General features: G+C 42.2%; 1 protein-coding gene across 8 annotated transcripts in view; it reads right to left on the bottom strand.

The window, feature by feature from the left end:
* Positions 1-7,211, bottom strand: part of Tmem241 (transmembrane protein 241) — a 112,453-nt gene extending 105,242 nt beyond the window's left edge. For all 8 annotated transcript variants that reach the window (XR_001202213.3, XR_010041477.1, XR_002792287.2 and 5 more), the window contains exons 1-2: positions 7,065-7,211; positions 2,277-2,323 (exon numbers count right to left, since the gene is read on the bottom strand). Coding sequence is in view for 4 of the 8 variants with exons in the window: in XM_013157246.3 (XP_013012700.1) it covers positions 2,277-2,323; positions 7,065-7,136 (119 nt within the window). In the remaining 4 variants the exon portion in view is untranslated. The remainder of the gene's footprint in view (positions 1-2,276; positions 2,324-7,064) is intronic.
* Between the last annotated feature and the right edge of the window lie 8,093 nt (positions 7,212-15,304).

The following is a 15,304-nucleotide window of genomic DNA, read 5'->3' as shown; positions in this document are numbered from 1 at the left end:
TTTTTTCCAGCCAGGTATGGTGGCAAACACTTGTAATTCCAGCACTCAGGAGGCTGAGGCAGGACTGCCACCAAGTCTTAAGCCAGCCTGGTACACAGCAAGAGCCTACCTTGAAAACAAACAAAAACCTCAAATAAATTCCTGTTCTCACCAGATTCTTCCACATGGAAGTCCTATGAGCTCCCAATACCATACTGAAGGTGTACCCTTGAGGGGATCCCCCAACCTCATCCCCTTTCTACTGTGCCTAATCAGCCAACCCAGGGGTCACCCCCATGCTACCTCTACCCTTATCTACCTGGCCGGATTCTGGTGCTTTTATCTCCATAAAAGCACTCATACCTACAGATCCCCAGTACTTGCCCACTTCCGTTAGGGCTCTCACCTGGCACACCCACCACAGCATCAACCCTAACATGGGATGCCCAGGGCTGTGGCCCATCATCGTCATCTGCTAGCTTAACTCTCAACGTCATCCAATCTCACCCTCACAGTCCAAGGGGCTGTTCTCACTGCAGACTGAACTGTGGATCCTTCCAGAGCTGCCGCAACGGGCCAGTGTCAAGAAGCACTACCCTTGCCAGGGCCTCACAACAGGCCAGTGCCAAGAACCTGCCCTCGCAGCAGGTTCAGGGGCAGCACAGGCTATAACCCCTCCCCTCAAAAGTCTGTCGCAGTGGCAAAAGAAGGAAGCCAGATGTGGCAGTGCACGACTATTATCCAGTATACACAGGCAGCTGAGGCAGGAGAATCACAAATCTGATACCAGCCTGTAGAATTCTGCCTCAAAAGTAAAAATTAAAAGGGATGGAGTTGGAGCTCAGAGCTTCCTAAATTCAACCCCTCGTACCTTAGGGGAAAAAAGCTAAAACACTACTTAGGAAAAAAAAGGGAGAAAAATGAGAATGGCTTGTTCTACCACATACTTAAATGGCATAATAATTAAAACAATCCCCTTAACATAAAAGTTGACAAATAAGGATCAACAAAGAGACCCTAGAAAAATGACTGTCTATGATATTAAGAACCCAAAGACAAAAGGAGGGACCCATGACAAGTGGAACTCATATAAACTGGTTAACTCAGGGAGGGAGGATTCCCTCAGCCTGTGCCATCACCTAGAAAAAACTGACAGTGATTAAAACTGAACAAAGCTTTAATGAAACACTGATGAATGGCCTCATCACACTGTGATGGGGAACAAAGAGCCCAGAGCTGTCTGCCAAGTGGTAAAGAAGAGAAACAATATGTGCGCCAAGACATTATCAAAATAATTACAAATAAACTAAGAGGCAAAGAGCAAACTGCAAAAAAACATTTCCAACAGCCAGGCATAGTGGTGTACACCTATGATCTCAGCCCCTGGGAGGCAGGAGGAATCACCTTGAGACCGCCAGCCTGGGCTCCACAGTGAGTTCGAGGCCAAGGTGAATCACATTGCAAGACCCTGCCTCAGGAAAAAAAAAAATCGCAGCAAATATGATGGACAAGTGATAACTTTATTAAAATAGAGAATATATTACATCAATAAGAAAAATACAAAAACCTCAGTGAAAATAAATGGGTAAAAGGCATTAAAAGACAATCCACTGAGAATAGAGTGGCACAGGAATATTTTGTGAATCATTCGAGAAATTGTAAAACAAAAATCACGTGTCATTGTTTGCTCTTAAAGTCGGTAGAAAGAAAAAAAAATAACAGTCACGGTTTGAATACAGTATTACAGAAACGTTCACATCCAGCCAGGTGGCAGGGAAAACTAGTAAAATACTTTGGAAAACAATTTATTGGTATTCAAGAATATTAAAGTTCATGTCCCCTTACCAAAATTTCTTCAGTAAAACTGCATCCTCTGGAAATAGTGGGAAAACTGGAAGATTTAAGTATAAAAATATCTGATAATATTGTTATTTGGGTTTTTTTTTTTTCACAGAGGAGAGGTTGTCTTTTTAAGACAGGGTCTTGCTATGCAGTTCAGGCTGGCCTTTGAGCTCACTTCGTAGCCTAGGCTGGTCTCCAACTCACAACCATTCTCCTGTCTCAGCCTCCTGAGTGCTGGGATTACAGGCGTGAGCCACCATGCCTGGCTAATGTTGTTTTTATGCCTCAAAAGTGGGACCCAATTTAAATTCCTTCTAATAGGATGGCTAAATCAATTACAGAATGTCTGCTTGATAATAAACCCACGCAGTGATTAAAATTATTTAAAAAAATATTCAATAATGTTGGTTGAACGTTTCCTACAAATGTATACAAAAAGCAGAAAACTTACTCACCCTTGGAATAATGTAGGGTAGGTGAATTTCAGGACAGACAGGACATACTGAAAAACAATACCAGGTTAGTGGACATTGCAAATTATAGAGAATTAATTGACAGAGCATACAATCAAAGAAATTCCTACTGAACAATATAAACACATCCAAGTTTTAAAAATTCCTTTATTCCTCCAAAATCATATACTGGGCAAACAAACAAATGGCCTTTCAAGACATACTAAAAAGAATACTTTTTTTTTTTTAAATGAACCCAGTTCTGCCAAGGTTAATTTATATTTCTATTATGTCTTTTAACCAAAAGTCCAACACTTTATGAATGATACTGTCTTTTGTACTTCTGGGCAAATTTTTCTTTTTATTTTGTCTTTTCTTGGTTTTTTGAAATACATATGTAGTTCAGGCTGGCCTTGAACTCACTATGTAGCCCAGGTTGGCCTCACCCTTGTGAGCTTCTGCCTCAGCTTCCCAAGTTCTGGCTTAAGAATTTCCTAAATAAGACCATTATGAGCAAAGATCAGTGGGACAGATTAGAAAATGCAGAAACAACTCCAGACACACTAAGACACCTTATCTTTGACAAAGGCACCAAATACTGTCAGTGGAAAAAAGCATCTTTAATAAATGGTGCTAGATAGGGGCTGGGGATTTAGCTCAGCGACATTAGCGCCTGCCTTGTAAGCAGGCAGTTGTGAGTTCGATCCCCGGTACCAATAAAAAGGAAAAAGACAATAAATAAATAAATAAATAAATAAATAAATGGTGCTGGAAAGATTGGCTCTGCACATGCTGAAGACTAAAGCTGGACCCATATCTTTCACCATGCACTAAACTAAATTCAGAATAGATCAAAGATATAAAACAGAAACATTAAATCTGCTGAGAAAAAAAGAATGGGTAAAACTCTTGAAGACATCAGTGTAAGCAAAGACTTTAGGAAAAAAAACCTGATCATAAAGGAACTATCACAAAGAATCAACAACTGGGATCTCATCTTATTAAAAAGACCCTGTCTCAAAAAAAAAAAAAAAAGAAAGAGCACAGAAAGCAAACCACCAACAGAATGAAGAGACAACCCACATTGTGGGAGAAAATATTTGCCAGCTCTTCCTCAGACAAAGGACTACTATTGAGAACATATAAAGAATTCAAAAAAAATCAGACCTCCTAAATTTGAAGACCCAGTCCAAAGATGGGCATCCGAGATGAATACACACATTTCAGATGAAGAAATACTAATGGCAAATAGTAAATGAAAAACTGTTCAACATCACTGGTCATTTGAGAGATGCAAATTGAAACAACACTGAGATTCCACCTCACCCCAGAAAGAATGGCTATACTATATCACCAAGAAATCTACCAGTAACAAATGCTGGAGGGGCTGTGGGGATTAAGGAACCCTTCTCCACTGTTGGTGAGAGTGCAGACGAGCGCAGCCACTGTGGAAATCAGTGTGGGGATTCCTTGAAAAACTAGGATTGGAGGTCCCATGTGACCCAACTATTCCGCTTCTGCGTATCTTCTCAGAAGAATTAAAAACTTCATCCCACAGTGACACATGCACACCCATGTTTACAGCAGCACAGTTTGTAATAGCTAGATCTTAGAAGCAACCTAAATGCCCATCAATGAAGAATGGATTAAAAAAAGATGTGGTACTTTTATACAATTTTATACATAGCCATAAAGAACGATAAACTTGAGATTTTTATATGAAAATGGATACAACTCAAGGCTATACTCATAAGTGAAATAAATCAGACGGGTAAACATTGTATCATCTCCCTTGTGTAAGAAGCTGAATAATATATGTATACATAGATATTTTACATATATACAATAGTCAAGACAAATATATTACTAATTTCTCTTAGTTCACTGCAAAGAAAGGTTTGTGCTAATATTGTTAGGACAAGTAAATGCAGGTATCTTGTACTCTGAGAAACGAATTTAAAGATAAAAATACACAATGTTGGGGGCTGTGGATTTAGCTCAGCGGCATAATCACCTGCCTTGCAAGCAGGCAGTCGTGAGTTTGATCCCTGGTACCAATAAAAAGGAAAAAGACAAACAAACAAAAAAAAAATACACAATGTTACCCTCTTTAAAAAAAAAACATCTTTTTGGCTTTGAGAAAGAACTCCATTAATTCTTCACAAGATCTTTAAAAAAGGGAGGAGTGAAAGGTCATGGGCAAGGTATTTATATTACATACTTAATATCTATTAAATTCTGAGCTAGGTGTGATGGCACACACATCTGTAATCCCAGCATTTGGCAGACTAAGGCAAGGGGATTACTTAGAGTTCAAGACCAGCCTGGGCTACAAAGTGAGTTCAAGGCTGGCCTAAACCATATCGTGAAACTGCCTCAAAAAAGACCAAAAAAAAAGAAAGAAATTCTTCCCCCAAATTTACTTACTTGCATATTTCAATATGCTGCTCCTACTCTTCCTTGCTAGTTTTATTGCAGAGTGGAAGAAGAAAAGGGATTAAGAGGACCTTGGTCATTTCCTGTGCAGCCTTAGCAACCCTGTGAGGTCAGTTTACTGACTACTGCTTGGCTTCGGCCTGGGCCGCAGGCCACACTCGCTGCTACTTGCAGCCTGAGTTGCAGCTCAGGGCAGAGCACCCACCCAGCACAGGCACAGCCCTGAGTTCAATCCCCAGTACCACAAAACAAAACAAAATGCTGAAACTCTGGCCCACCTCTCTAATGAACAGTGAGAGAAGAAATCTATGATAAATGGAGACTTAGTTTGAAAAGCGTCTCCTGGGTGGAATGAGGTGGTGCATCCCAGTAACCCCAGCTCTCAGGAGGCTGAGGCAGGAGGACTGCCGTGAGTTCTGGGCCAGGCCTGTGGTATACAGCAAGACCCTGTCTCACTAAATACATAAATAGTAAAAGGTCTCCTTTCATGAATTCCTCAAGCTACTGAGAAAGAGCAATTCGGGAGCTCTAAGGACCAGAAGTGGACTCTGCCAGCAAACCAGAGGCTCAATAACTGCCAGGAAGCACAGGTGTCTGCCTGGGCCCAGGTTACCCTCTATTGGCACATGTCACAGGCTCACCAGGCCACCAAGCCAGAACTCAGGGGCACAGTAGCTTGTCCTGCCTGACCCAGTGACCTCCTTCTCCAGCACACCTGCTACTCCAAATCTCAAATGGAAGTCAACCCTTCTTTGCATGGTAGAAGGGGTTTTCTCAGACACATGAGACAAAAGTGTCTTTAAAGACTCTTCCTTCTAAAAATAAAGGAGCCAGACATGATGCACACACGTGTAATCTCAGTACTCAGGAGGCTGAGGCAAGAGAATCACAAGTGCCAGGTCAGCTTGGGCTACATGGTGAGTGCAAGGCCAGCCTAAACTGTACAGCAAGACCCTATTCTCAAAAATAAATAAAAACTAAGAAGGAATAATTACAGGAGAAAACTACACTGAGAAATACAGAAATAAAGAAGCTAGTACTCTAACACTAAATCTTGGAAAAACTAGAAGAGAAGAACACCCTCTACTACAGATACAAAAACAATCTTCACTACTCCAGCAATAAATTGATGTGGCAGAAGCTGGGTGTGGCGGATCACACCTGTGATCATAGCCCTCTGAGAGGTTGAGAATTGCCAAATTTGAGCCCAGTCTGGGCAACCAAGCAATTTAGCAAGATGCTGCCTCAAAATTTTAAAAATAAAAAAATGAAACAAATCGAAAGGCTGAGGACAGAAGGTCAGTGTGAAGGCTCTGAGCTCAATCCCCAGTATTGGAAAAAATTAATAATAATTTGGCAGAGAGGCTAAATGCAGGAGAGCATGCTCATGGGGTGTCCACTGGCCAGCCCCTACCTCATTCGGCCATTATCAGGGTCCCTTTTCTCCCAGAGGATTCGCAAAGTTATCCACGGTATAGAGCCCTGTGTACACTATGTCGTCTGTACATGTGTATCTATGAGGTTTAAGGGTTAGAAACAGCAGGAGACAAACGATAACTAACAATATAATAGTATGACAACGTTCTCATTAAAAGCTAAAATTTACACACTGGGCTTTATTTCTGAAGTTTTGCAATTGATATTTTTGGACCCCGGTTAACTGTGAGTGGGTAACAGAAGCTACAGTCGTGGCTGTGGGGTGGGGGACTGCACTTGGTCCAAGCCAACCTAAAAGACCTCGACTGCTGGAAGGCAGTTCAGGCTGAGATAATAAAACAGTGGCCACAACAGTGCTCTGGAGGCTGAGGCCGGAGGATCGCTGCAAGTTTTGAGTCCAGCCGGGGATACACAGTGAATTTAAGGCCCAGCTGACTACTGCATGGCAAGACCCTGTCTCAAAAATACAACACGATAGGGGCTGGGGATTTAGCTCAGCGACATAAGCGCCTGCCTTGCGAGCAGGCAGTCGCGAGTTCGATCCCTGGTATCGATAAAAGAAAAAGACAAAAAATACAATACGATAAACAAGTACACGTTGCATTGTTTTTTTAAATCCCATGAAAAGCCCTTGAGCATACTGGACAGCTCGTGATGGCGACTTCTGGAACCTTTTGGGAATTCTGAGAGTTTGGCATCTTTGAGAGTTGAAGGGGGAAAGCAGGACAAGCCTGATTTCCACTCGACTCTTCCCACGGGGAACAGGAGCCCCCTAAAAGTAAGATCTCGCAGCCCCACATTAAGTTCCCTAAGGCGGGTCAGACGCCAGCTCCTGGAAGGGCTCTGGAGCACGACCTGACAGGCCCCGCGCCCACCGCAGGCCCACACGCCCGTGCCGCCTCCCGGGCCCCCCCTAACCTTGTTCGTGAGGTAGGAAGCGAGGTAGCAGGCACAGAAGGCGAGGCTGACCAGGGACCGTGGAGCGACCATCCGTGCCCGCGCGCCCCTTCCCGGAGCCAGCCAGTCAGCCACCGCACGCCGCCGCCGGCCCCGCCCCGCAAGCCACGTGGCTCAGAGCCCCGCCAATCAGCGCGAGCTCCTTCCGGCCCCGCCTCCTTAAAGGAGCCACTGTGTGGAAGCCGGGCAGGGCGGTGGGCGGGGCGTCGACCTCAAATCTGGGTCCTCCCTGACTCTGAACCCGATAGTCCTTTGTGGGTAAGAAGGAAAAGCAAGCAGTCCAGAAAATGACTGGAACACCTCGATTACTGTATAAAGAAGAGTATTCAAACGTGTTTTGAAACTTTGTTATAGTTTTTTTTTCTTTTTTTTGTTCAGTACTGGGGATTGAACTCATGACCATGTGCTTGCAAGGCAGGGACTTATGCAGCTGCGCTAAATCCCCAGTCCTTTTTTCTTTTTTTTATGTTCTTGAAATGAAATTGATTTGGGAAAAAAAGAAAGGTATTCATAGCTGTTGCTGGACAATGGGACTAATGGCTCTATGCTTACTGAGTTTTCCTAATTTTTTACATTGTGTCCGTTTTATTCTTGGCAATTGACACAAAATAATCACAAGAAATATGATTTTAGAGGAAGGAAGGCTATTAGGGGGAGGCACTAGAATGACCATTGGTATTACTGTTTTGTTTTTCTTGCAGAACTGCCGCTTAGATCCAGGGCATTAAAACTAAGCTACATCCCCAACCCTTTTTTATTTTTTTTTGTTTTGAGACAGGGTCTCGCTAAGTCGCCCAGGCTGTGTTCAACTTGCAATCTTCCTGCCTCAGCCTCTGAGTGCTGGGATTTGGGGCCATCACGCTCTGCTTTCTTTATGTTTTATGAGAAGTCATTCCACTGTGTGGAAATTCCTAGTGTTACAGGCAGCTGATTTACTTTTTTTTATTCTTTTTTTTATTTTTTTATTTTTTTTTTATAAGCCAGTCAAATTTAGCAGTGGGGGGGGTGGTATACCAACTTTAGTGACACTAATGTTAATAAGTTCTGATAACCCACTGCCATCGGACCAGCCAGGCAGCTGATTTAGTTAGAAATATGATAGGCAGTCACACAGGGCTGGGCCTTCCAAAGGGCCAGTTCAGAAAACCAGATGCTTTGCAACTTTGCAGACAGACACATCTGCTGTGGGCCAGACCTCAACACAAAAGGCAAAACAAATGTAACCACATTCAAAGTATAAACATCAAGGATTGATATTCTAAATAAATATGGATCACCTTGAGGAAGCCAGGAGTCACCAACCCAACCCTCTACAGAAAGAGTCACTGCTCTTTAAACTTGCCTACTTGCTGTGTGACTTGCTTCCCCACCTGTCCCTAATTTGGTCAATTTTACCTGACCAATTAATCTTATTGGTTGACCAGAGCTCTGTCCCACCTCATGCCTACCTGCATTGCTAGTTCCCTTATTTTCCCCATCTTACACCCATCTCACCTCGTGGTTTTTGCTCTATAAAATTCTCTAGAAAAAACAGTCTTTGGCAACCCACTTTGGACCCCTTCTGTCTCTTTCCCAGATAGAAGCTTTCTTTCTCTCAATAAATATATTCTGCTCTTAACCTCCAGTGTTCCTAAAATTCATTCTTTGATTTTAGAGAACACGAACTCACATGGAACATCTAGTAGGTTGGGAATTTCATTCCCCTAGTTCACCAGGGAAAAAGTACTCTTTCCCAACGTATTTTCAATCACAGCCCCTATTGCTAGGGGGCAGTATAATTTAATCAGGCCTCTGGTGAATAGTAGCAAAGATCTGAGAACATATTGGTGGAGTAATTAGATGAAACACAAGGTTTCTGCAGAGGTGGAAACAGGCGGAGTTCTGGAAATGCCCCATCTGCCAGGTTCCTTCCTAGGAAGCCAGGCTCACTGCCAGGTCTGGTGGCCCTGCTCCACCACACCTGGCAGTCTTGCTGCTGTCCTGCACCTGGTCCTGCTTCTCTGCTCCTTCCCGCCTGCAGGCAGAGTTGACCTTGGCTTGTCCCTGGGCTTGACCTTGGCTGACCTTGGCTTGTCCTCGGAAGTCCCTCCCCCATCTCTGTGGTGCTCCAGGTTGGTGGAGGGAAAGGACGTGCAGATGAAGGTAGACCTGGTCACTGTAGAGTGCTGGCCCTCTCCTGCTAACCACCTGGCCACGTCCTGGTCCAATTGTGCTAACCACACAGTTGCACATTTTTAACCCAGGCTGGGTTATTAAAAGGGGGCAGTATGCAGTAGCAAGAGAGCTAATAAAGCTCTGAATGTACTCAATTTTCCTCGCCATAGAAATGAGATACAAGAAGCTCACACTTCCCAAGAGTATACTCACTTCCCACCATGAGTTTGACCCTCGGGTTTGTTTTCTCTCTGGAAACGCTGTCCTTCCCCCTTTCAAGGGAGGTGAAGGGAACATAAAGAGAGCTAAGATGCACTATGTGCCAGCTGCCGGCAATGAATGTGGTCACTATGAACTGCGAACATGTATTAACAAAAATAAAATTTTTAAAAATTAACCTTCAATGACAGTAAACAATTTTGTTATTAATACATGCCTGTCCTCCCAGTTACTCAGAAGATAGAGGCAGGAGGGTCTAGGGTTGGAAGCTAGCTTTGGCTACATAGAAAAAACCCTATCTCAAAAACAAAACAAGGGGCTGGGGATTTAGCTCAGCGTCATAAGCACCTGCCTTGCAAGCAGGCAGTCGTGAGTGTAATCCCTGGTACCAATAAAAAGGAAAAAGACAAAAAAAAAAAAAAAAAAAAAAAAAACAAGATTATTATAAAAAAAAGACCAGTAGAAAAGAGATAAATAAAGCAAAAAATCAATCACCCTATGTCCTTCCAATCCATACCAAACCTACCCAACCAGTATACTCTTGAGTAACCAAGGTATCCTGTCTATTCATAGATCAGCAGATGCCTGTTATATAACTCCTCACACCTGGTGTGGTGCTACACATCTGTCATCCTAGCATTCAGGAGGCTGAGGCAGGAAGATTGCTGGGAATCTAAGGCCAGCCTGGGATATATGGTGAGTTCAGGGCCAGCCTGAACTACATAATGAGACAGTCTCAAAAAACCGGCATAATAAGTGGTTGCCAGCTATGCATAGCAACAGATGCCTGTAGTCCCGGCACTCAAGTAGCTGAGACAAAAGGATTGCTGTGAGTTCAAGTCCAGTCTGGGCAACAAAGTGAGTTCAAAGCCAGCTTGAGCTGCATAGTGAAATCTTGTCTCAAAAAGACAAAAAAAAAAAAGTGTCTTATAAAATGGATCTAACTAACCTTGAATGAAGAGCAATTTCTCCTCCCCAAGTCAACAAACAATACCCTCCTGCTGCCTTTGAGTCAGACTCTCTGCTGCCATCGCCTTTGGACATCTATCTCGAGTTTCCACCTCTTCACCTTCCCATTACTACCTCGCACCGGCGACTCCAGGGAGCAGTTAAGCCTTTAAGTCCTGGTGCTGGATCCTTGAGCCCTCTGGTTCTCTGCTGTCTGCAATGCTGGACTGAGCAGCTACTGGCCCCGCCAGCTCCACAGTGCACTCCCAGCCACTGCCTGTTCCCCTGCCTCTGGTCCTCAGGTGGCCGCTGTGCACTCTCCCAGCTCTGATCCTCTAAGCCTAACAGATCCCCTTGCACAATCATGCATGTATTTCTATTGCTTCTGCTCCTCTAAAGAAACCCAAGTACTACAATAGCCAGCGAACAGAGAGCTATGTGAGACTGAACGCGCGGGATCACCGTGGAAGTCAGTACAGAAATTCCTCAAAAAACCAAAGATACCAATTCCATTCTACTCAGCTACTCCTCTCCTAGGTGTCCTCCTCAAAGATTTAAAGTCATCATATCCCAGTGATTCATGCGTATGTGCATTTATAGCAGCACAACTCATAATAACTAAATCTTGAAAGTGCCCCGTTGTGCATCCACACATAAAAGAATAAGGAAACATGGTATTCATATACAATGGGGTACTCATTTGCCATAAAGAAGGATAAATTTGAGCCATTTGTAGGAAAATGGATGCATCTTAAGACCATAATGTTAAGTGAGATAAAACAGACCCAAGTGTAAATATCACAGTTTCTCTTATATGAGAAATCCAAAGTTCAAGTAAATTGAAAAGCAAAATAAGAGGTAGATAATAGGAAAGAGAGATAAATTTTTTGCAAAATGAAAAGGGACTAAGAAATGAGGTGGGAGGGAAGGGAGAGGGGAAGCAGAAGTGAAAGGGGATTAAAAATAACTGTGTTATGCACATTCTTGAGGATTGTGATCCTCACATACTGCAAACACGGGCTAATAAAATATTTTTAAAAAGCGGACCAGTTAATTATGATTCCTAAGTAAAACTGCTTACAAACTATATTATCCAGGCAAATACTAGATTTACAGTTTGTATATGAAAGGATAAACTAAAGGATATTTCCCTTGAAGTTATTGTAAGAAACTTATTTCAAACCTAAATAGTTCTTACAAAGAAAATTCTTTTCTAATAGAATTGGCTAAACCCCTGGTTGGTGTTTTCCTGAGATCCTTAAAGGGATAAACACATTAGACTCAAGCCTTATTATTTCCTAATTACTGCTTAACTGATTTTCTTTAATATGATTTGCTTGGTGAGCAGGAACAACCAGGAGAGTAGAGAATCATGCAAATAGAAGTGGACTTTGTCAGCAAAGATGTTGGATAGATCTTTCCAGAGTTGCTGGGGATTTTGTTTGTTTTGTGAGACTGGGCCTCACTGTGTAGTCCAGGCTGCCCTTGAATTCACTGTGTAGCCCAGGCTGGCCTCAAACTCACAGCAATCCTCCTGCCTCAGACTCCCAAGTGCTGGGATTACAGGCATGAACCACTGCACTTGGCAGTTGTTGGTTTTTCTATAGCTGTTCTTACTACCTGTTCCACAAAACTGAATAAACTAAAACTACATAAAAACAAAATCAACAGGGTTGGTTTTATTGTAAAACAATAGGCTGTTAGACATGAAATTGAGATAAGTCCATCTTCTACACACATGAAAAGAATTAATTGCTTGCATTTTTGAGATCTTTGATACCACAGTTAGTATTATTAATTTATTTCTTGATACTCTGTGCTCAATAAATATTTGTTGATTTTTTTTAATGACACAGGATCTCGCTAAGTAGTGTAGCTGACCTCATATCCACTGTGTGGCACAGGCTGGCCTCAAACTTGCAGTATCCTGAGTGTTGGCGTTGGGGAATGTGCCACCGCACCCTGTTCTTTGAATTTTAAAGAGAGATGAGTTAGAGAAAACAACGCCTTGTGAAGTTTACCCTCAAATATATCTTAGTAATAAATTTTGTGGCAGTACACATGGACATTCCTCAAAGATAGAAACAACAGCATAAATGGGCATGGTGGCACATGCCTGTATTTTCAGCCCTTGGGAGGCTGAGGCAGGAAGATCACGTTGAGTTTGAGGCCATCTTGGGCTACAAAGGGAGCTCAAGGCCAGCCTGCACTGCACAGCAAGGCCCTGACTCAAAAAAAAAAGGAAAAAAAGAAAAGAAACAGAGAAACAACCGCATACTTTTTATGTTTTTATTATAGGAAATTGGGACATGTGCATAACAAATATTAATTCTTTTATTTCACCTTTCTACCCTCTTTTATTTTTCAGCATCAGATTCATTTATCTTATAAGATCTTATATAATTATCATACATAGAAATTGAAAAATAAACCAATAGGCAGAAGAACACATAAAACTTATAAGAGGATTGCATTAAGTCAAAGTACACTTTTAGATACATTTTTCATGCTAGATTACAACAACTTATTTTCTTCTTTCCCTTTTTTATTATTTGTTTTATATTTTGTGCTATCTCTCTCTCTCTCTCTCTCTCTCTCTCTCTCTCTCTCCCCTCTCTCTCTCCATATATATACTTAGTTTTTCATGTAAGATAAACAATGCAATATTTAACCTTATGTGTCAGATTTATTTCACTTAATATTATGATCACAAGGTGCATCTGTTTTCCTAGAAATGATGCACGTTTATCCTTCTTTGTGGCAGAGTAGTACTCCATTGTGCAAAAATATCACATTTTCTCTATCAATTCATCTGTTGATGGGCACACAGGCTGCTTCCAAGATTCAGATTATTATGAACTGCATTGCTATAAACACAGATATGCATACATCCCTGGGTTACGATGTTTTTAACTCTTTTGAGAAGATATTTGGAAGGGGAATAGCTGAGCCACACAGAATTTCTATCTTTTAATTTTTTGAGGAATTCACATACTTTTAAAAGCTACTTAACTTTCCCTTTTAAAAATGACAAGAATGACCATTTCCACTTAAACTAGTTTTATCACATCCATCCAATCTCCATGGCCTGGCGGGGTGGCACACTTGCCATGCAACCTTTCTAGAAATTGACACCCGCAATGAATCCCACAAGGTGCATTGTCTCTCACTGTCATTTGGAAGTAAGTCACACACCCTTTCAAGACAGAAGTGTCCGTCATTTCATGTGGTGTGTATATGTTGTCTTTTCAACTCTAACCTCTTAGTTCTTTGTTTTTCCCACAAAACGTTAGGTTTATCCTAGGCAGCTAATTAATATTTAAACACCTAAAGCTGCTGCTAGCAAAATAGATGTAACTAATTTCAATAATAAGAACTAAAAAGCCTTAGTTTTGTTCTCTTTAGAGATCAGAGAAGCTCCTGGTCCCATGTGTTCCCGCAGTGCAAATTCTCCAACAGTTTTGTTTCTGCTGAGCTCTAGTGAGTTTATCAGCAGAAATGGCGGAAAGAAAAGGCTGGAGCCAAACTCATTCTAAACATTTGTATTCACTCCACTTGACAGCAGAAAGGCCTGGCCCCATGTACAGATTCACTATGAGATCACATGGGCCTAGGTGCTACTATGGTGATCTTCCTGCCTCAGCCTTCCCAGTACTGAAATTACAGATTTAAACAACAACACACTATCAACACCAGCATCTCAACTCCAAACCAACCCAAAATAAGATCAGAGTTGGATTATTCAAAGTCACTTAAAAGAAATTTTTAAAAGATTCTGAGACTTGAAATTAGAAGGTACAAGTATATTTAAGGAATGCGCAGACAACTCTCATCAGTCAGGATTTTCAGTCTATAGTCTCACCTGCTCCAATCCATCGTTCACATAACTGTCAGAAATACCTTTTCAGTAAGCAAATCTGAAAACATTATTCTTCCCTCTTACTGACGGTTCTCTTAGCTCTGCAGCCCTTTGCATTTAAACCTCTTGGCCTTAGCCCTTCCCCACATTGGCTAAATCGGTCTTTTCCTTTGTCCCTGCTGTTCCCTAGCTCCAGCCATGCCAGGCCAGTCACTCTTTTCTGCTGTGGTCTGATACAGTGTCCCTTGCAGCATCTACTACCTACCCCACTGACACCTGTCAGCAGCAAAGCCTGGAAAGTCTGGCCACATCTGGCTTGCCTTCTCCACATCTGCAACAGGCCCTGCACTCACTTCTACTATGCAACTACAGACATTTAAACGTGCTTGTGGTCAGGACCTCGAGATACCCAAAGGCAGGAACCTGTTTTTATTCATAGTTATCACCCCATTGTTAGGGAACATAAGTAATAACTCGATGGACTTTATTAAGTAGAAAATCTAAAGTGAGTAAATTATTAGTCCTTCTCTTTTCTTTACTTATTTTTATTTTTTGGTCTTCTTGAGACAGGGTCTCCCTATGAAGTTCAGGCTGGCCTTCAGCTCACCTTGAAGCCCAGCTGCTCTTGAACTCATAGCAATTCTCCTGCCTCAGCCTCCTGAGTGCTGGGATTACAGGTGTGCGCCACTGTGCCAAGCTCCTATCCTTTTCTGAAATGTTCCCGACATGATCCCCGCCAGCACATTATGGTCATACTTTCTTTGGGGATTTTTTTTTTTCCTTTTAAACTTTTCTTCAGACATTCTTGATCAATTAAAAGAAGTCTCCAATAATTTTCCTCTCCTGTTTCTTACCCAGAATTGAGAGGGCCATTTCATTCCTGGTTACACGCATTCTTCTTTGACTATTTATGCTACAATTATAACTTTGTGAACAGGAAGTGGGGGGGACACCATTTCCATATGCGTTCACACATACGGGCAGCATTTGGTGAGCATAGGTCTGAATCCACTTATAAGGC

This window comes from Cavia porcellus, unplaced genomic scaffold (assembly GCF_034190915.1).
Source record: "Cavia porcellus strain 051 isolate PalLab524CR breed Dunkin Hartley unplaced genomic scaffold, mCavPor4.1 scaffold_20, whole genome shotgun sequence".
NCBI lineage: Eukaryota > Metazoa > Chordata > Mammalia > Rodentia > Caviidae > Cavia > Cavia porcellus.
The sequence above is the reverse complement of the archived record's forward strand: the minus strand, read 5'-3'. Positions and strand labels throughout refer to the sequence as shown.